Below are 26,188 nucleotides of genomic sequence, written 5' to 3'. Positions count from 1 at the left end.
TAAATGGGAAAGACTTAGAAGCACCAATCTTCAGTTCATTTTGTGACTGTTTGTTTTGTGTGTAGGGCATATGGTTAGGGGAGGAAGAGTAGGAGAGGCAGCTGGAAAATGAGGTTGAAGGACACATTGTGGAGGATTTTGTGTGTCATGCTCAAGGAGATATATTTTATTCAGTAGGCAAGAGAAAAGGCATTGACAGATTCTGAATAGCAAGTCATGTGTTTCAACCCTGGGATTTATAAAGCTGAATCGAGAGGCACTTTGCCTTTAGGAAGCATTGACCAAAAAAAAAGAAAAGAAAAGAAAAGAAAAAAGGGCCATGCTGAGTTGAAAGTGTCAATGGTGCCTCCAGAAGAAGCTAACTGTATTTGGAAATCAGGGTTTATTATCAACAGATCAGTTAAGACCAGTGATATAATCCCACTGTAGGGGCTAGGGTGGAAAGAGATAACAGAGCAATCCCAAAAAGTACATGAGATTTCACAGAGAAAAAAAAGTACTATCAAATTTGAAGAGGTTCAAGGACAGAATATTTGACTGATCTGTTGATCGATCGATCGATCTGTCTGCAGGGAACCAGAGGTGGGAGACATAGTTAGGTATGATTTAAGAGTTTTCTTAGGAAAGTACCATCACATAAGAGAGATTTAAAAAGACTTTGAAGAAGGTGGTTATGTTAAACACTGCTGCAAATGAATTGAGGAGGATGCAGGTAGGGGAGGAGCAACTGGATCCACCGTTTTAGAAGTGTACTTGTGTTCTTTGAGAGGAATTTTTAAGTATAAGAGTGGAAAACAAGAAATAATACATAGAATTATGGCTGATTATGGGAAATTGGAAGCAGGAAAGTTTAATCAATTCTGAGGTTCAGTGATGAAAGTAAGGAGGAGATGAGATAGTACATAGAAGAATGATATTAATATTTCAGATTGGCTGTAATCCCAGCACTTGGGGAGACCGAGGTGGGTGGATCACGAGGTCAGGAGATTTGAGACCATCCTGGCTAACACAGTGAAACCCCGTCTCTACTAAAAACACAAAAATTGGCCGGGCATAGTGGTGGGCGCCTGTAGTCCCAGCTACTCGGGAGGCGGAGCTTGCAGTGAGCCGTGATGGCGCCACTGCACTCCAACCTGGGCGACAGAGCGAGACTCCGTCTCAAGAAAAAAAAAAAAATCAGATTGGGAGAGAATTAAGAGTTCTGATAAACTCTGTGATGGTACACTCTGTGGTAGGAATCTACAGTACACCGTAAATTCCTGCGTATAACATACAATGTGCTACATTCAAGATACAGCTTCGATAACAAGTTTTTATCTCATTAATATTTAACTAATGTCCCATTTTTAGTAAGTGATTATTATCAGAATTGATCCCCACTTAATTCTCTTCAAGGCCTTGGTCTCAGTGTATTTTCCTCCCTTCATTTAAAAAAAAATAATAATCTTTCAAGTTTTGTAAGAGAGCAGGGGGCATAGGGAAGAGAGCACAAACCATGACATCACTGGAACATTTTAACATGATTTGATTTTATAAAACACGATAAAATAAGTATCAGGCAGCACTTTGTTTTAAAACACTTGCTTCTGGAATTCCATTATTCATACAAAAACCTGCTGATCAGTAGGACTCTGTCTCCTGATGCCAAGTTTTTAGCACCTTCTACAGCTCTGTGTGAATAATGCAGAGATGCGATGGAACCCTTGAAGCCAACCTGAGAAATAAGCCCCGTCAAAAACATGATTTCTCATGACTTAATAATGCAACAGACTATTCCATTTAGGAAAACATCAGTAAATAGTCTGAGTTTTGATAGTGATTACATTCTTAAACCTGAGGTAAAGGAAAATATTCTTGACTCAGTCCACAAAGTTGATATGCATAGGAACATATGAGTGTATACACTGAGGGTGTTTAACAATGAAATGTGATTCAAAAATATAAGAAGATTTGATAAGCAAATGGGCCAGCAATTTGAAGTGCTTCAAATTATACTTAGACTCTGAGATGAAATGTATGTCATTTAAGTGTACCTTTTTTTTGAGATGGAGTCTCCCTCTGTCACCAGGCTGGAGTGCAGTGGCATACTCTCGGCTCACTGTTCTTCTGCCTTAGCCTCCCTAATAGCTGGGATTACAGGTGCCTGCCACCATGCCTGGCTATTTTTGTATTTTTTTTTTTTTTTTAAGTAGTGACACGGTTTCACTATGTTGGCCAGGCTGGTCTTGAACTCCTGACCCCAGGTGATCTGTCCGCCTCGGCCCCCCCAAAGTGCTGGAATTACAGGCATGAGCCACCGTGCCCAGCCTTAAAGATACTTTCAAGTAACTCATCAAGATGCAATTAGATTTACTGTTTTCTGACTTGAGAAAAAACGACAGAAAGAAAGCACAAAGGCAGGAAATGGTGAGAACTTTTAAGCGAAGGTGTCGCCAACCTAGTGTCAAATAGACAAAGTATAGAAAAGACAAATATTATACATTTGATCTTTTCTATCACATAAATAATGCGTACCCCCAGGATTTCCATCTTACGCTTTCAGTAACAGTAAACTACAGTATTTAGTACAATATTAGATGATGATCATGTCCTAACACTTACATTTCCTCTGTAGAACTAGAAGAATGGCACTTAAGGTCCAATGAAATATGCTGGTTAAATGCAGTATTTGTACTTGTTGGTGTTGCTTAATGCATTTCTTAATCCTCCAATTTATTATTGTATCACACAGCACTAAGCACAACAATTTAGCACTAAAGTGGCGCAAATATAATTTGGAACAAACTTTGTTTTTTTCAGTGTAATTTAATTATTTATTGCTTGTATAGTCACACAAAAGTGTGGTTCCATGAGGACAGAGACAGTTGTCTGTTCTGTTTACTACAATATCTTCAGGGTCAATAATGACCGGAAGTTGTTACTCGTTAAATTAAATAAACGAAGTCAAATGTAGGGTGATTTCTAAGCATGAGGAGTTCCAGAGCTCATTGATGTCATCCAAAGCTTAGTTTCTTAATGTAATGTATTCCAGGCTCATCCGTGTTGTAGCAAATGGCAAGATTTCATTCCTTTTTTTAGGACTCAATAATATTCAATTGTGTATATATGTGCCGTAATTTCTTGAACCGTTTATCCATTGACACTTAGGTTGTTTCTATATCTTGGCTATTGTGAACAATGCTTCAAAGAGCATAGAAGCACAGATATCTTTACAAGGTTGTGTTATTATTTCCTTTAAGTATATGTCCAGAAGAGGGTTTCTTGGGTCATAAGGCAGTTTTGAATTCCTTGCCTCACAAAACCTTGATTTGTCTTTGCTTTTTTTTTTTTTTTTTTTTTTTTGGAGACAGCGTATTGCTCTGTTGCCCAGGTTAGAGTTCAGTGACCCAATTTCAGCTCACTGCACCCCTGCCTCCCAGGTTCAACGATTCTACTGCCTCAGCCTCCCAGGTAGATGGGACTACAGGCACCCACCACCATGCCTGGCTAATTTTTGTAATTTTAGTAGAGACAGGGTTTCACCATGTTGGCCAAGCTGGTCTCAAACTCCTGACTGCAAATGATCCACCCGTCTTGGCATCCCAAAGTGCTGGTATTACAGGCATGGGCCACCATGCCCAGCCACCTTTGCTTTTTTTCTACCTCATTTTACCCATTGTCTATACCTTGTAACCAGTCCAAATGCCCATCAGTGATAGACTGGATAAAGAAAATGTGGCACATATACATGGAATACTATGCAACCATAAAAAAGAATGAGCTCATGTCGTTTGCAGGAACATGCATGGAACTGGAAACCATCATTCTCAGCAAACTAACACAGGAACAGAAAACCAAATGCTGTATGTTCTCACTCATAAGTGGGAGTTGAACAATTAGAACACATGGACACAGGGAGGGGATCATCACATACCATGGCCTGTTGGGGGGTGGGAGGCAAGGAGAGGGAGAGCATTAGGACAAATACCTAATGCATGCAGGGCTTAAAACCTAGATGACGGGTTGATGGGTGCAGCAAACCACTATGGCACATGTATACCTATGTAACAAACCTGCACGTTCAGCACATGTATCCCAGAACTTAAAGTATAATAATAATAAAAGACACCCAGGCATCATTCTCAACAACTATCCTCTTCATATTTATAGTGTGCAAATCCAATACATTCTAAGGTCCTATATGTCAGAAGTCTGTCATCTCCTCCTCTTTCCCTACTTCTACCGTTTTGTTGAAACTCTCAGTATATATCTCATCAATTCATTTTTTCAACAGTTCTTGAGTGCCTACAGTAACAGTCAGGTTCTGACTATTACATACTGCCGTTCACTGGATATCTAGCTGGTCTTACTGCCCTCATCTTCCGAAGATCATTCTCCACACTGCATCCAGAATGATCTTTCATAAATATAAATGTAGTAACAATTTTCATGGTTTGACTGTCAATCCTCCCAAAAGATTACTGGGAAAACACATTGATGAAGCAACACTAAGTGTATTAGACATGCTGCCATAAGGGAAGACACTAACTTGACACGGTCTTGGTAGTGTGTAAAAATTCCTACTTCTCAGATCGTATTTCATCTCCCTTTTCAGTGCTTCCATTTCTTCTTGGATGTGTTCTTATGAGAGCACATACATTTTTCGCTTACTTGTAGGTTTCCTCCACTGGACTATGATTTCCTTGAAGGCAGCTGTTTTATTATTTATATCCATTGTGATCTAAGTGAGTGATTAATACATAGTTGATACGTGAATGCACAATATGTATTCATCTTAGTATTGAATACATAAGATATTGCTTCTTAATTTTCCTTTAATCAGTGCAATAACAAAATTTATTGAGAATTTACTGTAGACCAGGTTCTTCCATGCTGTATGTATATTATTAACATGTTTAATTTATCTTACCAATGCTAGGAGTTTATATTCTTGTTATGTCCATTTTCAGGTGAGAACACTAAGGTTCACTGGTACAGAAAAGAATTTGAGTTTAGATATTTTGGTTCCAGAGCCCATATTTTAAATTCTATGTACACTACACTTCTGTAGCATGTTTGATAACATATTGGTAACACTCAGTTGCCAAATGTATTTGCATATATCACAACCAGTATCCTGATATATGTTGGTTGGGTTATGAAATGACACGTAATTTGCTCAACGAACATTTAAGTTTTTACAATCTGCTAGCCACAATTTGATATTCCTTATATGTACTACCTAAGTAACATAAGTAAATGTAGGAGGATTTGAGACATGCATTTACTCCTTCCTCTTTGATTTCTAAGGAACCACACATTCCAGGTTTTCTTTCTGTTTTTCTGGCACCTGCTTTCATTTTAATTTTCTGGTTCTTCCCCATCAGCACAAATTCCTGATATCGCAGTAACCAGGGGTTGGTTCTTAGACCACACTCATTTTCTTGATGATCTTATCTAGCCTCCTGGCATCAAATATTGTCTGTAAGTTGATGCCTCCCAAATGTTTACCCCCAGCTCAGAGCTTTCTGCCAAACTCCAAACTTACATACACAACTTTCTATACATTCCTAGTCAATTCAAATTTACTCTATGCAAAACTAAATTTGCTAACACTCAAATCTGCTTCATCAGTAGCTTTTCCTGTTTCAGTAAGGTTTCACTATATCCGTCCAGTTGCCCCAACTGAACACCTTGGAGTCACACTTAGTCTTATTCTTTCTCACACCTGATGTTGTTAGAAGATTAGAAAACTAGGCCAGGTCCACCTTGACTAAGTGTATATCCAGAATCTGATCACTTCTGACTACTTACATTGCTACCACCATCATCTCTGGTCTAAATTAGTGAAATAGCCTGTTAAACAGGCCTGCCTGCTTTGGCCTTGCCTTAACTGGAATCCATTTTGTCTGCCAGATAGTCCTGTTAAAATGTAAGGCAGATCACATCACTCTTCTGCTGAAAACCTTCCCATGCCTTGCCAGTCATTCAGTAAAATGCAGTCTGCTGTTTTATAAGCCTATGCACAATCACCTCCTCCTTTCTCTATATTTCTTCTCTGACTTCCTTTTCCACCATTGTTATCCTTTCTCATTCCACTGCAGTCGTAGATGCTTCTACCTGGAACACATTTCCTCCACATACTCACATGGTTTTCTCTCTCATATCTTTAAATCTTTTTCTCAAAGGATACCCACTCAATGATATTTTCCCTGATCATCCTAGTTAAATCTACAATGTCCCCTCCCCTAGCACTTTCAGTTCCCCTTCCTTGCTTCATTTTCTTCATAACACTTACATCCTTCTATTTTACTTACTTCTCTTGATTAGCATGCCTTCACTGATGTGATTCACTGAATGAGAACTTAGATTTTTGTCTATTGTATATGGCTATACCATCATTGCCTGAAATAGTGCCTGGCCCTTTGTAGTTGCTTAATAAACATTTGTTAAAGCAATACTATTTGTAATAAGTAACAGAGCCAAAATTCCATATGATTTCCAAGCTCTTCTCTACAAAATAAAGTTATGATGCATTGAATGTATAAAGTCTCTTTTGCCAGTTGCTCTTCTACCTGGCAAATCTGTAATTAAAATAATTTTATAAAAAATTATCTATTTGAAGTTTTTATCTTACTTGTTAAATTGCCACTAGACAGGCTAGACAAAGATAAGCTTACCAATGGATTATGAATATCTTACATGCTTATTAAAAAGCAAAATAATGGATGTAGCACCTTATGATTTTCATGTTTGAGAATATATCAGCTCTAATGAGTAGATAATAAAAGAGCCTCAATTTTTTGATTTTCTTATTTCTTCCCAAGACAAAGATAGATATCCCTGTGCTGATGGCATCAAATGCATTGGCAAGCCTAAAATCAAACAAGCTTTCTAGTAGACTCCACTCAAGGTTGTCATAAAGCTTCCTTTGAAAATTTGCTTTTCAGTTTTTGTCTTCACATTGAAAAATAGGCAATATATTGGCAACTAATGTTATACATTGCTCAGTGGCAGGTGATACCGCTAAAGATGGTCAATTACATGCTAAAAACAAAGGATTTTCAGCTCTGTTGGATGCCAAAACCTACAGTCAATTCAGTCAATATTTTAGACAATACAGAGGGAAGAATCACTCAAGGAAAATTGCCACAGTATACATTAAATATCTTTGTTTATACCATTTTAGTTTTTCTCACATCTATAAATGCTTTTCTGTATATGCTGCTGACAAGGAGCAAATTTGTTTGTTTAGAAATTCTGCAGCCTTTCCATCCTTTGCTTTAACTTTCTTGTTGAGGTACTAATGAGCTGTGAAAAGGCCAAATGAAATAGAAATAAGACCTCCAGATAATCTGTACTCTGATAAACTACTCCCAGAATAATTGGAAGTTTATGGTTGTTCTAGGGCAGTGGGAGAAATAAGCAATGCTGGCCAACTATTTGGAACAACCCGTGTTAATAATATTGTAAAAGAAGTTTACAAGGCAATCACAATCCTTTCAAACAAATGTCATGCATGTACTTTCAGGCCTACGCACAGTGTTATCTGAAAAGCTTAACAGGTAGGATTGTATTTTGTCCCAATATTTCTAAATCAGGAAATTCTAAGCATACTTGTAACGATTTCTCTTCCACCTTAAATGGCTTCCCTTTTCCCGATTGATAGTTTCTGCAGACCCAACACGTATCTGGCTTTCCTTTTCTACTCAGTTTGCATGATTTTAATTTAGCTTTATGTTAAGGTTTTGAATAGCTGCCGTACTTTCATATTTGGAGTTTAACATAATTTATGGGTGTGGCAATAATTTGATGACCTTTTTAGTATAATATAAAGCCTATATATGAAAACTTTCAAATAGATATGTAGTGATTTTGTAGGAAATTTGTAAGTATTATACTAATCAAGAATATGGTAGCTGATTCCACTAGAGACTATTTTGAAAATATTAGGAAACTTTGTCTTTAAACATAGTATTGATTATCTCACTATGTGACAAAAAGGCATTTCTGTTTATTCTGTTTCTTTCCATTTTTGCTTTCCAAAGTAGAGCAAATAAGTTGAAATGTACCCATAGGTGTGTTTTAAATTTTGACATATGTTTCGGGTATGATGATATACCAACAAAATCCCAGTAATATTTGCTGCGTATTTCATTGTATCTATATTTTATGTACTGATTTAAATTTAAAATGTGAGTAAATTTCAAGGCGTTGTACTAGTAAAGCTCATGGTAGTTCATTTTTTATTTTTATACGGACACGTTATCTGTTTAGAATGCAAAAATTATATACCATATCCAGTCATATTATAAACATATAAAATTGGTCACAGAAAGTTCTGAGGGTGAAAAAGACTGGATGAATCAAAGAATTCTATCAACAGTTCTGTGAGTGTATGAGAGACTTATAATCACATTCACATAAAATATGACACATTATTATATTTTGATTTTTAAATGAAACTTTATAAATCTAGCTGTCTCTGGGAAGTGTTTCTTTCCCTTGAGTTGTTAGGAAAAAAGTCTGGCAACAAGTTAATATTCAGGATTTTGTGAGACAGATACTGAATTCATTTCTCATCTCTGCTTTTTAGTAGCTCTTCGGCCTTGGGCAAATTTCTAACCATTATGAATCAGGTCTCCTTATAGTAAAATGTAGACAATAATCATCCCTTATGTTGTGAAGTTAAATTAGATGATTTAGTGGAGTGCTTACACCATCCCTCACAAATGGTAAACACTTAATTCACTATACTTCTGTTCTGGTGGTAAATTCTAAAAGAATTTAGACGACGAAGAAAGCATTTATAGGTTAAAGCACAGTCTACACAGTGGATAGCACTCACTTAGGAGTTACACGAGATGAACTGGGGTTCTAGAAGGACATATTATAATGTCTCATCATAGCCTTATTTAAGAATTAAGAAAGAAATAAACTTTACCAATTTTTAATATACAGGTTTTCAGATAATTTGATATATGATACTTGATATCTACCTGGAAAAATCAGAGATCCTTAATAGGATGCATAATGTCAGGCCTCTCTCTGATTTATTAGCGTTTCTGGTGCTCTTGATGCGCTGCTATGCATATGAACACTGAAGTGTGTTTATAGACTGTTATCTTAAGTAGTAGACTACTTAAAGTCTTTTTCAGTAATATCAGAGTAACCTAGGAAATCTATTTTACTACATACAAATGTTCTGGACATCTCATGGCAAAGTAGTTGAAAAGATTGAGTTATATACTTTCTTTTTGAAAAAGTCAAGTGTTAGATAAATGCTTAACTTTTTTGGGTTGGCAAGTGGCTGTGAGTACTATGTTATTTCTCAAATTATTTGCAAAAGCAGAGAACCTTGACTTTTTCAAGAAGATTCTGTATTAACAATATTAAGAAAGAGACTAGATTTTATAAGATATTCATGCTGTGAAGAGAGCATTTTCAAAATGGATATTTGGTGGTAGTCCCATTATAAATATGTCAGTTATAAAATATTATATACCTACAGAAAATAAATGGAAAGAAATGTCAAATCTGTTTAAAAATATTACAGGTGAAAAGTTTCAGTGAGGTTTTGACTCTGTTTATGACTTTAGGACATTTACTTTCTATGTTAACCTCACTTAGGGTTCTGTTTTGCTTTTCTACTCTTGCTTCCATTGCCTCAGTTTGTAATATACACATACCTGTACATATCCTTTAGCCCTCTTTTAGTATCTTCACCAAATCAGAAGTGATTGCTCTTATCACTTAGCCCACCCTGATTTTGAGTTGTTTTTTCTGAGATGAAGTCTCGCTGTGTGGCCCAGGCTAGAGTGCAGTGGCGCGATCTTGGCTCACTGCAAGCTCTGCCTCCAGGATTCACACCATTCTCCTGCCTCAGACTCCCAAGTAGCTGGGATTACGGTCGCCCACCGCCATGCCCGGCTGATTTTTTGTATTTGTAGTAGAGACAGGGTTTCACCGTGTTAGCCAGGATGGTCTCGATCTCCTGACCTAATGATACACCTACCTCGTCCTCCCAAAGTGCTGGGATTACAGGCATGAGCCACCGCGCCAGCCAATTTTTTTTTTACTTGAAAATATGAGAAGAAATATTGGTATAACAAGAGATGGCAACTTATCAAAAGGTTTCATACTTTTATTTTTCTGAAATGCAAAAGACTTACTTCATTCTTCTCAGTTCTATGAACCCTGAGATCAAAAGTTTTAATTGTCCATGGGACACAGAGATACAGAACCTGAAGCATGATTACTCCTATTAGGAACCAATAATAAAATTGAACTTCCCATTGCTTTCAGCCAACTCTCCACATGGACCTTATGGTTTACCTTTATCAACAGGATATAGAGGACTTTTATTACTTTCCTTGAGGTGGAGGTCAGAATTTGCATCTGTTAATGAAATCTACCAGAGTCCTCCCAAGAATTAATACCATTCTTTGAAATTACAGGCTCTGAAGTCCTTAACTAAGAATCTCTTTCCTTGAATAGGGAAGCCAACACTGCATTGAAGAAGGCAGTAAGTGAAATAAATGGAAGTGGGATTTATCATTTCTTCTCCCTGCTCTGTCGTCATGGAAAGATGCTTTGGCCTAATTCTCTTAGGAAAAAAAAAAAAAAAAAACAGTCCTCATATTAATATAAAGTAAGATGGAATATTCTTGCATGTCATATGCTACGCGATTCATTATTTTATTCAACAAACATCTAGTATGTTATACTATATGTCAGGCAGTGAACAAAATAAACTGCCTACTGTTGTGAGGCTTCCAAGAGGCTACATCACCTGTCATAAAAGAACTTCCCCATTTCCACAATCACACTCTTAAAATTGTCTTCCTAATTAGCTCACTAGTTATTTATATTATTTCACTAATTTTAATAATGAAACTAACCCACACAAGCACTTATAGATGCCCAAGAAGTAGAGACAAGGAGTTACCCATTAATTCTCCCATAAGGATTTGTCTCTTTTCTGAAGGCTATACCACATCTTTGTTTAAGGAATAAGGAAAAAAGACAAAGGTATGTGACATAATTAGAGAGAAAGCACACAGAATTTAGTGATATATGTGAAAGGTAATGAGATAATCCAAGCAGCTGGTGTACTTGAAGGAGGTGAATATAGCCAATGTCTTTGGAGAAAATTGACCTAGTTAGAAAAGATGTGTCAATTTAGTAGAATATTTTTACAATCTAAAATCTAATTGAACCAAACTCCTCTTTGTTGTTGTTAGTTCTTCGCTAATCTGGGTTGCACTAAATAAGGACAATGAGGCAGTGAAAATGATTTTATAAAAGTTGAATGGCAAGGGGTGATGCTGAATGTTAATACAATCTCCGTATGTTATCTGTGAGCCTTACATGTACCCTCTAAATTAGTATCATACCTATTTTCAGGCGTGTACCAAGAGTGTGAAATTTAAAAACTTGGCCAAGTTCAAGTACACACTACTTATAAATTCCAGAGCCTGAATTGGATCTCATGTTTATTTTACTGCAAAGTGAGACAGACTTAAAGTTTCCTGAATGCAGACACTGGTTTTATGCAGCATGATTTCTTTTTTTTTTTTTTTTTTTTTTTTGAGACGGAGTCTCGCTCTGTCGCCCAGGCTGGAGTGCAGTGGCCGGATCTCAGCTCACTGCAAGCTCCGCCTCCCGGGTTCACGCCATTCTCCTGCCTCAGCCTCCAGAGTAGCTGGGACTACAGGCGCCCGCCACCTCGCCCGGCTAGTTTTTTGTATTTTTTTTAGTAGAGACGGGGTTTCACCGGGTTAGCCAGGATGGTCTCGATCTCCTGACCTTGTGATCCGCCCGTCTCGGCCTCCCAAAGTGCTGGGATTACAGGCTTGAGCCACCGCGCCCGGCCTATGCAGCATGATTTCTTTGAGACATTGTTATATACAGTGATGGAAGTAGGACAGGGGAGGGCAGTGAGATTTTAGAGATGGTAGCTTGAACATGCAATAGAGTGGGAAAGTGACTGAGGAGAATCAATTGGAAGGGGAGAGATTGGGGAGAGGAAAGATAATCAATAGTGAGAAGTGCACAGAAATTAGATTAAATGTGGGAAGCAATTTTATTATCAGGAGATAGCAATCTGCGGCCTGAGGGTGAAAATAGACTTGCTACCTGTTTTTTGTAAATAAAGTTTTATTGGAACACATCCAGTTTATTCACTTATGTATTGTCTCCTTCTGCTTTGGGGCTACAATTTGCAGTGATGGAGCTGAGTGGGGGCAACTGGCCTTTAGTGGTCTGCAAAATTGAAGATACCTATTTAGCCCTTTACAGAAAAAAGTTTAAGGAGTCTTGGATTATATAACAGGAAGAATAAGATTTTCACTGAAATATGAAGCGGAGAAGCTAGGATTGGTGTAACTGTAGATAAGTTTCTATATTTTGAGGAAATCTATTGTGCTAACTTCTAATTTCTTTATATATAGACTTATGGAATAAATGAGTACATAGCTAAGAATATTATACATGACGACTCAAGAAAAAAAACAAAATTCTGAAACTGGTTACATAGGAATACATATGTTTAGTTTTTCTTCATAGCTCACAATTGAATAATTCGTATATGCTATTCCAAACTCTATAGACTACAGTCATTCTAGAGGAATATTATTTAAGTGGAAGTATATGTCAATTTGAAATAATATGTTTTCACAAGGTATATGTATTCTGTTTTGATTTTTTTGATAAGTAAAAACCACTTGTCTAAAGCAGTTTACTTCTGATTTGTTTTTATTTTAAAAGTATAGCCGAATGAATCATTTTTTTCCTATTTATAAATTACTGGTTAAAATAAATAAGACTTGGTGTTTTTGCATGAGGCCTATTTGAAAATTAATACAATTGTTAAACTTAGGATTAAGGAAAATAACATTAAGAATTTGGTCTTCTGAGACATTTTGTAACTATTCTATTTTAAATTGAATTTAGTACTTTAAGAAAATCCCTTGTTTCAATTACCGACTCATATGAATTCCAGCCAGCTACCGACATTTAAAATTATTGAAACATCGCCCAAACAGTATAAAATTATTATGTTCATCCTTCTTCTCTGGACTCTATGAATCTCTGTCAGCCAAGGAATGTCAGTTGGTTTACTGGGGATCCCATTATTCCTCCCACACCTCATAGGTGTGACTTCGATTTTCTCCTCATCTTGGAAATAGGTCCTCTTTTTAGAGTGGTTGTAAGTATTATATGAAACAATATGAACAAAGAAATCACTAGGCTGGACATTGTTCGCATGCCATCCAATAAATTTCTGAGAAAGTTTTTTTAATTGATGTTTATCAAAATTTTATTATAAACTGTTACTTTTAAAAATAAATCTTTTATATTGGGTTACTAAATTGTTCTGGGTACGTTTCTCTAAATCTTCTATTATTTTCTCTCTGACCTTCCATTGGTTTAGGAGAATTTGCCATAACAATGCTTGTTTCTTTTTCTTCTTGATTTTACAAGAAAGGTTCTATTTTGTGGATTATAATAGCCGAGACAGAAACTCTCAGGTGAAGTGCAGGAAAAAATAAAGGAATAAAATATAACATAAGTTAGAAAGTAAATGTATACCCAAAGATATAAATAGTAGAATTAGAGAAATTAGAGGAAGAAAACATACACACACCCACATATAAGTTTGTATACTATATATATATGTGAATCACATATCACATATGAAATATGAGTAGGAATGTTGGGAAGGCATATATTTAAAATTATGAATATTTTATGTCATGTTACTCCATTTTCAAGGTATTGATTGGTTAAAACAAATTTTATATAAAACCTGAATTTGGAAGCACAAATGATCTTTAATGAGAAATTAAAATTACCCCAAACAATTTAGTAAATGCTTATTATCTTTGCGCGATGCTGTTAGGCATGTGGTCAGAGTCCCTTCCTTCCTACAATGTAAAGGTTAGCATAATATCTAAAGGTATGTGGCTTAAAAAAATGATGAAGCAAAATGACTGGAAACTTCATTGACAGTATGTTTCAGACAGAGAGAGAGTTTAGTATTAGAGAGACATCTGATTTTACAGTAGAAAGTTTATTTTAAAATCACATATAAGCTTTTACAGATACTTTTTTTTATAATAAAATCTCAGCTACTAGAAACTTAGAGTATATCAGTGTATTAGATGGCTGTAGGTTTTGTGGCACTAACAAAAACACAAGGATGGATGAACGAAAAAACGAGTTTATTTCTCTTTCAGAGTTATTTCTCTTAAATTTGGTGTAGTTGGGAGTGATCAAGGCCTTGTAGGAAGGCTCTGCTCATTCAAGGATCCATAGTCCTTCTGCCTAGTTTTTCGGTCATTCCCTGGGACGCTGTCTTTCGTAGTCATGGTCAAGGATACCTCACAGCTTCATGTGTGTATCACGACCTTCGGGAGGGAGGACAAAGAAGAGAGCATATCCATGCCCTTTTAGGTCTTAATGATGAAGCTGCATGCATTATATCCAACTGGCCAATATTTGGTTACATGCCACATCTAACTGCAAGGGAAAGTGGGAACTGGAGTTACTTTTCTAGATAGCCAAATTGTCCCCTAAACTTTCTAATACTATATAAAGGATGAAGAAAGATACATATTGGAGGACGAGCAGTCTTTGCCAGGGCCATTTTTTTAAATGTAGGAATTAAGATTAATGTTTTTAGCTCTAGTACCTTTTGTTTAATAGGCTATAGAATGAGACTTTTAAAAACTAAAATACCTACATACATGTACATATGATATCCATTTTTGTCTTCTTAAACAGAGCATCCTATGCACAATGTAGCATTTCTGTGACGGATTCTGTAATAGTGAAGAATGTTAAATTTGCTGACATTTAACATAAAAGGCAAATCACAGGATTAACAGAAGGTATAGAGTTCAAATGGTGGACTTGGGACATGCCTGCCTTTAGAAAGAATTTCTTAGCTTTATTTTTTGCTCAGCTTCTTCTGACTTTTTTTTCTGTTTATGTATCTGTGTTTTTAAAAATCTTTTAAAAATATTTTTTAACTTTTTGTGGCTACAGAGTAGGTGTATATATTTACGAGGTACATGAGATATTTTGCTAGAGACATGCAGTATGAAATAAGGACATCATGGAGAATGGGGGGCTTATCGGGTCTGTGCTACCATCCGGGCTGTATCCCATTGCTGTCTTTCTGGTATATTGGTATCTTCCTCAGTGTGACACCAGTGTCTGTGACTTGCGTGCATTATTTAGACTTGACTTTTGATTTCCTACTCACCAACGTAGTGAAGACCAGGTATTTTCCTAGTAGCTTCCAAACCATTGATTGAATTTGTAGGAATTAAGAAAAAATGTAATTTGAGTTATTTTTAAGAAGTTGTATGAGGGCCTGACACAGTGGCTCACACCTGTAATCTCAGCACTTTGGGAGGCCGAGGCAGGTGGATCACCTGAGGTCAGGAGTTTGAGACCAGCCTGGCCAACGTGCTGAAACCCTGTCTCTACTAAAAACATAAAAATTAGCCAGGCGTACTGGCGTGTGCCTGTAATCCCAGCTACTCAGGAGGCTGAGGCAGGAGAATGGCTTGAACCCAGGAGGCGGAGGCTGCAGTGAACTGAGATCCCACCACTGCACTCCAGCCTGGGCAACAAGAGCAAAACTCCATTTCAAAAAAACAGAAAAAAAAAAAGTTATGATATTTTGTAAAAGTGCTATTGCTTAGACTCTTAATTCATTTTCTTCATTAACAGAGATTGATCATATTGTGATAAAGATGTGTTTTGGAATCCAAACAACCTGGTTTTAAGTCCCAGAACCACCAGTTACCTTTGTGACCTTTGGCAAGTCACCTAATTTTTCTGTTTCCATTTCCTCATCATACTAATCTCTGTTACCCTGATCTGTTGTAGTGAAAAATGATATAATGCATATTAAATGATTAGCAAATTGACTGGCACTAAGTACTCAGTAAATAATGGCAGCTGTTGTTATTGCTATTATATATGTAGTAGTTGTATTTGTTGTTTTAATGTTGCCATAACAGCAAGCCATGATTTTTCATAAATCCTCATTAGGGCTTAACTTTGAACTGAATTTCAGGCCCTATCAATATTAAAAATTACCTATTTAATAGTGTCATTAGATAGAATATCATGTACAGTGTTGCATGATGGATTAATTTCTCATAAATCACTTCAGTAATCATTTGTATGCTTTGACTAGTACCCTGGTTTACATATTATATCTGTGAGAAAACACAGCGGAAGTGTGGCAAGAATATTCACATTTTAAGGCTGAATTTAGATAAATTGCAAAAATAAATCAATCTTATCAGTGATATAAAACTGCTCAGTGATAGACTGTGCCCTCTCAAAGTGTCCCAGCTATTTTTTCTAAGAGCTTTGTGGTTTGCTGGACTCCTGGTTTCACAACCTATATGTAGCCACTTGATGACTCACCTCAGTTTGAATTGCCTAAATCATGCTTCCAAAAACACACAGAACTCATTCAACTGTTTCCTCATAAAAATCATTTGCCATTTCAATGAACATTGGCCCCCAAACACAGGCATTGGCAGAACATTTCTTGGGATCTAGAATGTGCTTAGCATTTTATATGCACTATCTCATCTCATCGGACCAGAAATCTTATATCTCATCGGACCAGATATTTTTCTTGTTTTATAGATGGATTAACTGAGATGCGGAGAGGTTAAATATCCAAGATCAGGCAGATAGTAAACTGGGTTTTAAAATATATGTTGAGTAGTATCAAGGCTATTGCTCTATACTTTATTAGGACAATTTCTAGTAATAGAAATTCTACAACTACAAATTATGACTAGAAATTGTTTCCAGAAATGAGTTTCTAGAGATTTTTCTAGACATCGCTAGACTAAAACAGTCATTTATCATCCCTCATTGTTTTACCTTTCTCCTTTCCACTCTTCCACCTTTTTTAATGAGCAATGTCTTCAAGAAACATAGGTGACAATATCTAATACTTTCTCAAATAGGCAGTAATTAAGACTCTGAAGTCTGTGGATAACGTTGAATAAATTTGAGTGTACTCAATTCTGAGAAAAAAACAGAATCGTTTCATCCATTCATTGTTATGCCTCTCATCAGAATCATTATTTGCCCAATGTACTGAAGAGAAACAAACTACTGTGATAAAGACAAAATAGGATTGAAGCATAGGAAAAATAATTAGTTCCAGTTGATGATACTGGCATCTTCATTCATGAAATGATTGGGGTCTATCTTCCTTATGCATAGATCTATAAACAACAAAAATCAAGTTTCCTAGAAAATCTCCTCATTTGATGCCATGACATGTATGAACTGATTCCAGCTTAGGTGCAATGTAAAATTCTGTGATGATAAAAACATATTTTGGGGTGCTGAAACAATGCATTAACCTCTTTATATATCTTTATTTCCAAATTCTCAGATTAAACATGGTTTTATTTTAAAATGTCTTTTATTCCAAGGTGTCTATGGAAAATATACAAATGTAGAATTCAAGCAAATTTCTTTTTTCATCAGTTTACTTAGTCTGAAATTCTAGAGCCATTTCCAATTTTGTTTTACAAACTGCAGAAAAAAGTTTAATCTCACCTTAGAACATATATACACATACATATCTAAATAAACCCATATGCACATCTGAAACAAAAATTGAGACAATAATTCTTAGTATTATATAAGTGGCACAGACTAATACTTTTTATTCTTTTAATTTTAAAATATTCCTAGCCATAACCCACTAACATTATTTTATGAACCGTGAATGGATTATGACTTACCATTTGAAAAACAATAGTCTGTAGACAAATAATTACTCAGATCTTAAATTAAAATTTTGATTATAGCTCTATAGTTGAATTTATGGATATAAATGTAAAATTTTGCATAGCTTATTCAGATTTGAATTTAGCTTTAAGAAGGCTGTCATTGAAATGTTTTTGTTTTATGCACATTCTCAGACAAAATATTTACATTGAGAATTTGAGTACTAGGTGTCATGTCCTTGAGTATAAGGATATGCCTTTAATATTTTCTTCAAAAATTCAATTCTATGTAAACATCAATAAATTATAAAGTGTTTAATATTTTGATTCAAATTGCACAATGTGAAATATTGTTACTTGAGTACTAGTGCTATTTACAGTGTTTCATTTGGAGAAGATTATGTGAATTCAATATTGTTAATGATTTTTAAGAATTCTTAAATATGGGCTAGGTTGAAGTTCAGATTTCAAAAAGAGTTAAATAATGTTTGCTCTTAAACATTTTGGGGGGCGTATTTTTGACAATAATTTTCCATCTCCTGAAACCCAAACAGTGACTTAAGAAGGTAACCTTGGGGCAATTTATGTTTCAAAACACTTCTTATACATACACAGGAATTTGATAATAATTACAGCTATAACATACTTTATTTAGTTCTTACACAAGGTCAGACACTCTGTCAAGTGCATTATACACTCTTTAATTCTTACCACGATCTTATTATGGAAGTATTATTCTTCCCATTTTACATAGGCAGAAACTAAGGCTTATGCAGGGCTAACTTTCCCAAAGTCACAAGATTCCTTTTCTTTCTATATCATCAATTTCAGCATAAGTGATTGGTTCATACAGGAACATACCAGGAGTAGGAAAGGATATGATAGGGTTTCTTGGTCGTTTGTATTTTCTTGAAAGAATTGCCTTCTTTCTGCATTTGAAGCAGGGTCTGGTTCTTCTAAAACACAAATTCAAAAATAAAATTATCGAGAATTTCAGGATAGTATCAGCAGATAAAAGAGGCATGTGTTTCTTCTGTGCTCAGGGCCCTGTGCAACTGCTCAGGTTGCACAAACATGAAGCTGGTTCCACCGGTGCACATCTCTCAGGCTACCTTTATGTTATTTTCCCCCTTAATGCTGACTTTGATGTTTATTATTAATAGTATTTAGAGATAGAAGGGATACACCATGAAACTTGTTCTAACCCCTAAGACCTTCAGAAATTGCCTTACTCTTAGACAGGGGTCCCATGCAAATAGCCCTTTCAGAGCACTTAGGCTCTTTGAGATGATAAAGTTGGGTGATTGCGACTCCACCAGGATGGCCTCTCTCTGCCACTTCTATATAAACTGGAAAAAGAGTGTGTCATTTGATGAAAATGTCATAGCAATAACTGTCACTGTGCCTTGTCATCTCAAAGGACTTAACAGTTGGGGAAATTTAAAATATTAAAGTTTCAAAATTTGAGCATTTTCCATAAGAGCACAAGTAAGTTGATGCTGGCAGCTTAGTGGGTTAAGTCCCAGAACTGAGAAGGACAGGAAATGCAGCGTATACACACCAGGGGAAAGCCACCAAAGGTTGAGTTTTCTCTAGGTGAGATTACGAAATCCCCCAGATAGCTTCTGTTGTTCTACACTGCTTTTTGGTTCCTTTACAAAACCTTGTTTGTTAGGGGGCCCAGTGTTTGCTTGCAATATTTGGGGAATGCAGAAGATTCCTCTACAAATATTTCTCCAATACTCATTTGTTCTGCTCAACTCCATAAATAGTATGCCTATGTTCTTGACCTCGGCAAAATCCCTCTTGAGCATGGTCTCAGGATTTTTGAAGCCCAGCAACCTACAAGGAACCTACACTCCTGCCAAAGAAAAACCTCCTGCAAACTTACTAGTTTACTCAAATTTTTGCCCTTGATAAATGCCTTTAGGTTAAAGCAGCAGATGTAGGTTATCCCAAGAAGCCTCTCCTATCACTTGAGAGTATGGTTCCCGTAGCATGCAAATCTCTGCAAACATATGGCCAGGTTTAGAGGTCGTGTAAACGACCCTGTCTCTATTACTTGGCTTCAGATGGGGAGAAGTTAGAGCCACGCAGAGCACTCCAGCCTCTCCAGAGGAAGTCTTTCTCACCAAATTTTTCGAATCGACCTCCTTGCTTGCTCTTACACACCTTTAAGCTAGATAGTGGATTAAGGGTTGTGAGACCAATTTTGTGATCACTTCTTAGCAATTTTTTAACAGGTACCCTGGATCTTCTTTTTAGAATTATGGATGCTTTGTACACTTTGTTCTTGGCTTTAGGGTCCAGGTAGAAATTCCAAGACAACCATTTGCAATCTCACTTAATATCCTGCAAATTAAATTGGGTAAAACATACTGCATATTTTACTTCTCCTAAGATAATATGTTACTATTTAAATAGTGACGTTCTGGAAATAAAGGCTAAATCATAGAAGTAATTATACTGTTAGAAATTTTAGATGGGTGGGTGAGGTTTTTTTTTTTCTTTCTAGATGTTTCCTTCCTTTCCCCTACCTCCTTGTTTTCTTACTGATACCTTTATTGGTCTGTAAACATTTGGAAATATTTCATTACCTAGGGCCTCTCAGGAAGAGATGTTTCCTTTAATGCCATTGCAAAGGTATGTAAAATATAATTCCAATAATGTATATGTAAGTTATTGTAAATAAGAATTGAGGAAAGTTCCTAGGGATCAATATTTGTAGCATTTAAAAAGCAACATGAGGTGATATGCTAATTTACTCCTTCCAGTAATCTAGAAGAACTTTAATACAACATTAATTTGTTGTGGATTTTGACTATTTGAAAATTGATGTATGCATGAAGAAGTTAAAATGAAAGCTCACTATTTTCTGTATCTGCTTTTCCTGTGTCTGATAATGCAGGTGGATAGTCCTAGCATTTTAAATATTTCATTCAATTTATCATTTAATGTACTGGAACAGTCTGCAAAGACATTAATTGTGTAACACCCAATTTGTTTTATTGTGCAGCATTTGGAAGCTCCTGAAGACAAGTCATTTGGCAGTTCATTGATGGAGAGTGAAGTAAACCTGGACCGTTACCAAACAGCTTTAGAAGAAGTATTATCGTGGCTTCTTTCTGCTGAGGACACATTGCAAGCACAAGGAGAGATTTCTAATGATGTGGAAGTGGTGAAAGAACAATTTCATACTCATGAGGTAAACTAAAACATTAATTTACAAAACGAAACATGACTTGTGATAATGGCAAGTCATCCTTTTTCCTCAATTACTCTCTTACATCCTTGTATTTCGGAAATTTAGTTGTTGTTATGTGCTTGGGATTCCAACAGTCAGATTTTGAAGTTCTCTTTTGGAGAGCAATCATCGAAGGCATTTCTATCTGATTTGCCAACAAGACTATGAAAGCCCAGCTCCTTTCTCTTGTGTCAAGGCAATGCTGAGGCATTACTTACATTCCCGACCCAGTACTTGTATGGTATTGGGCTTAACTTCTCTCAGTGGGAGACTTTTCCTGAGATGATATACTTGTTTGGCTTCTTTCCCTTCCCTGTCCTTTTTCCTCCTTCTTCAGCTCCCTTGCAGAACTTCCAGGGAGCTCTTCCTTAATAAGTCACTTGCACTGAAATCTTTATCTCGGGGCCTGCTTCTGAAGAATTTGACTTAAGATATTTTTCCTTCATTCATATTAAAAGTGGTTTTGGGATTCTGCAAGTACAAATTAAAATCCTTTTACTGGGAAAATAAATCTAAATGGGCCACAAGTTTAAAACCGCCAACAAATAAAACTCAAAACCATACTGATTTACCTAGAGTTCTAATTACAATTGTTGACTTCCTTCTTTGTTAGGGGTACATGATGGATTTGACAGCCCATCAGGGCCGGGTTGGTAATATTCTACAATTGGGAAGTCAGCTGATTGGAACAGGGAAATTATCAGAAGATGAAGAAACTGAAGTACAAGAGCAGATGAATCTCCTAAATTCAAGATGGGAATGCCTCAGGGTAGCTAGCATGGAAAAACAAAGCAAGTAAGTCCTTATTTGTTTTTAATTAAGAAAATTAACAAGTTTTGGAACCTTGTTATTATTTTGATGTGGTTTAATGGTTAAGTTACGATTCTCAGTTTGTTTCCAAGGCACACAGCTCTCTTTCAAGGGACACTGTGGTTGGATTTTCATGGCAATAACATTTTGGTTTTCACTTTTACAACTAAAAGAGCAGATGCTAGATAGATGCACTGTTCTCTACAGAACTATGCTTTGAGAGTTGCCAAAATTCTGTCATAGTTATTATTTTCTAGGTTTTCCTCCAAAAATTAAAATGTAACTATAAAAGACACAGAAGCATGCACAGGAGATTATGTACATAAAATCACTTATTAGCTACAGTTGACAGGAAACTTCTCTTCTGAAGAAAAAGCCCTTGAAAATATTAGTTACTCACCTATGTATGGAAATCCTCTTGAAAAAAATCATTCAAACGTTTTGGGAAATTCATATTCAAATACAGTATGGCTGTGAATTGTCTTAAGAATATATATTGACTTAATAAAAAGGTTTTGAGACATTTCTGAAAAAAGGATACATTTCTTATAAAGGTAACCAGCAGATCTCATCATTCTGGATATGTTGCTTTGATTTATATTGTTAGGTGTGTGTATTCATGTAAAGCCTATCAAGACAAGATAGATTTATTTTTAAATGAAAAGAAATGAAGTGCCAACTGTGGATTTGAATACATTAAGTTAAAAAATTATCCAAATGCCTTAAGTTTATTTAACTATTATTTATGAAGACTGAAAGCTTTAAAAATAGGACCAAGGAAACGCATTAGATAGGCTAGAGGCATTGGTATTCCAGTACTAAATTATAGCGTGAAATTAGGGAGAGGAAAACACATTTTTAAGCTCAGGCCTTTTGAAAGAATAAATAAGGTACATATAAGATAGAGGTTTCATAACTATATATGTATTCCAAGCCAGGAGATACTAGTCTATGCATATTGATAGTATTTGCCTGCTGTGATCATGGTGATGATTGTCACTACCCCTAGAGGTGAGAAGTACAATAATCATAATTATTGAGTCTGCCCACCCCCCCCAGTGTTGACCAGGTCCACTAATTTACTCCATCTGTTATTGATATTAATATACAAGCCACCTACTTGTGGTCATATGCCAACATTCTTCAGGTTAGAGCTTCTATTTGCAATGATCTGTGGAACTTAAAGCAACCTCAAACAAAATTAGAAAGTTTTGAAAATCCAACCTCCTCTTTTACTGCCCTTGCCATAATAGCACCAGTGGCTTCTCCTTTGTGCACTCTATTTTTCCATACTCTCCTGGAGGCTAAATGCTCTCATTGTTCTTATACTCCCCATTTTCAATAAGACTAACAATATGGCATTAATTATTCATACTAATCAGTTAATTAATTGCTGTGTGAAATTGAGTTGCAAGAAAATAGGAATTCCTCCTGGAATTAAAATTGCAACTTTTTCTTATCTGAAACATTAAAAAAAAAAGTCTTTTATCTGTGATTCTAACATTTAAAAAGATGTTTATTCAAAATATCTCCCTTTCAAGGGATACCTGCCATTAAATGAAGGATGACAGACATATAGATATGTGTGCATGTAATTTCCTCATCCCCATCGCACTAGAGAATGGGAATTCTAAAATGGCAGTATTACTACCTAGCTGAGATTGACAAAAAATTAGTTTGTCCTTAGGGAAGATTTAGGAGCTTTGGTATGTGTTACAGCTTTTAGAATAATTATCAAGAAGGCAAGGACAACCCTCTAGCTGGGATAGCTTTTGCTAAACATCTTACAGAGTTTTTAAAATGAGACACGTACATGCAACCACTTCTATCACATAGTCCTTTCTGGAAAATTCCTTTAAAATGAATTTACAAAGCATTATTTGAGCAACACAAATTCAGAAAGAATATGAAAGTTTATAAATAACAGTGAGTCTTCCTTGCCACTTTCACTAATTTTGCATGTGTTCATGCATAAAACCTATAAAATTCTAATGAGATAAGCCATTATGTAAACTTTGCTGGACCTAATTTTTGAAAGATTTTATGGGAGGAAACAAAAAGGTGATTATGAAAAGAGGATATTGTCAGTATTTTTAAATAACTAATCTAGGTTTTACTTAATGCTTCAAATAAATTGTAACCTGTTCAGTTTCCATTATCATGGTCATATCAATGATTAGCTTCAACTTGGAGCATTACCTATTTTTTTCTAAATATATGATTACTTCAGAGTAGAAGATTACTAGTAAGAATAGATTAGTCCATACTTCTTGTCTCTCTCTACCTAAGACAGGGTTTGGATAGATCCAGTTGGAAGCCATTATTTCCTGTCTAAGCCTTGGTTTAGCGATTAGAGAAATGATAATTAACATTTGTCTAGGTATATTAAGTATATTCAAAGCTATGCTATAACTTCTAAGTTGATATAACAAAAATTAAAAACTTCTTGTAAATATAGATAAGCTTTCACTAAAATCTATGAACATTTACACTAATCAATTACAAATACCATCTACCAACATATTTACTATTAGGTTGCTGCAAAAGTAATTGTGTTTTTTTCCATTGAAAGTAATAGGGAAAACCGTAATTACTTTTGCACCAAACTCATAGCAACAATCAAATTACATTTGATATATAGTCATTGTGAGATATATATATCTTTATATGAACAAATATTAATGAAATACGTTATCAAAAACAATTAATGGCACTGGAGACTCAATGATCATACAGGGTCTGGACCCAGATCTCATGAAATACATTCTGGAGAGGCTGGCAACCAATTAAAAAAAAAAAAAAAAAGAAAAATACCAAATAAAAATACACTTTTTGAAGAGATTAAAAGGTAATGTGATAGAGAATGGTTGAGAGGGCTACTTTAGATTTTGTGATCCGGGTAAGACTTTCAAGATTGGTACCATTTAGTTTGAGATTTGAACGACAAGAAGGTACCACTATTCACAGATCCCAAGGAAGTGTAGTTCACGGAGTAGCAACAGCTAATGCAAAGGCCCTAAAATAGGGACTGTTTGTCTTGCTGGAGGAACCAAAAGACCAGGGGAACTGGAGAGTTGCAGGGTGGTAAGTTAGATGGCTGAGATCTGAGATGGGGTTGAAATATAGGTAGGAGACTAATTACATATGGTAGTGTCGGTCAGGGCTTTGATTGAATAAGGGCTTTGAATTCTAGACCAAGGGCAAGACAAAGCCATCAGATTTTATGAAAGTGAGAGATAGGTCAAGAAAACCTATCAGGCCACTGGAGAAAGAGAGGACAGTTATTAGTCCAGTAAAGGTAGCCAGTTAAGACACAGAAGTGTCTTAGACCAGCTGGTAGTTGTGATAAAAGTATACAGTTATTAGGCCAGTAAAGGTTGCCAGTTAAGACACAGTAGTGTCTTAGACCAGCTGGTAGTCGTGATAAAAGTATACTCTACTATCTTAGCCAATTAGTTAATTTAAAAACCACTTCTCTGTTTAGTTTTAGCTCCTTTTTTTCCCCTTTTGACAGTAAAAATGCTTTTTCCTTTGGAAATAGGCGTCTTTGATTTGTGCCTATAGTTACTGTTATACAAGTTGCATCTAGGAAATACTATTTATCCCATAAACGGTCAACAATTACCATACAAAACAAGAAATATTAAAAAGACAGAGATAATAACGTGCCCTGATTTCTGTCTTACATAAAATCCTCTCCAGTTTGCCTAAGGTATAATGTCTTGCTTTCTCAAACACTTATTTATGTGAACTGGGGCAATATATTTTTCATTTATGATCTCTAATTCATAGTTTTATAAAACAGCAATAGTTGTGTGAGGCTGACATACCTCTAAAAGATAGTAGGTGAGATAGGGTATAAAAACTCAGTTTGTGAATGCAAAATTATTATAAAATGTAAAGAAAGATTATTATAATAAATAAGATGCGTTATCAGTTAATTCCTTTTACCCTGCCATATCACTTTTGATGTAAAATTTTACATTTTATATATAAAACATATATAATTTTATATAATATATAACTATATATAATATAAAATTTTATATATTAAAATTATATAATACATATTATATAATTTTGTATATATTATATAATTTTATATAATATATAATTATGCATATTACATATAATTTTATATGTAATATATAATTATATATAATTTTATATGTAATATATAAATTATATAAATTATATATATAAAATAATAAAATTATATATTATATATAAAATTATATGTTATATATGATATATAATATGTAGTTATATATGATATATAAAATTATATGTTATATATGATATATGTAATTATATATAATATATAAAATTATATAAGATGTAATATGTAATTATATATAATAGATAAAAA

The 26,188-nt window shown here is 35.3% G+C and overlaps 1 protein-coding gene across 1 annotated transcript in view; it reads left to right on the top strand.

Moving 5' to 3' along the window:
- DMD (dystrophin) overlaps positions 1–26,188 on the top strand; it is a 2,044,437-nt gene that overhangs the window by 539,483 nt on the left and 1,478,766 nt on the right. Inside the window, exons 10-11 of the mRNA XM_025371836.1 lie at positions 20,782–20,970; positions 21,623–21,804. Coding sequence (XP_025227621.1) covers positions 20,782–20,970; positions 21,623–21,804 — 371 coding nt within the window. The remainder of the gene's footprint in view (positions 1–20,781; positions 20,971–21,622; positions 21,805–26,188) is intronic.

This window comes from Theropithecus gelada, chromosome X (assembly GCF_003255815.1).
Source record: "Theropithecus gelada isolate Dixy chromosome X, Tgel_1.0, whole genome shotgun sequence".
Lineage (NCBI taxonomy): Eukaryota > Metazoa > Chordata > Mammalia > Primates > Cercopithecidae > Theropithecus > Theropithecus gelada.
This window is presented reverse-complemented; position numbering and strand designations above follow the sequence as displayed.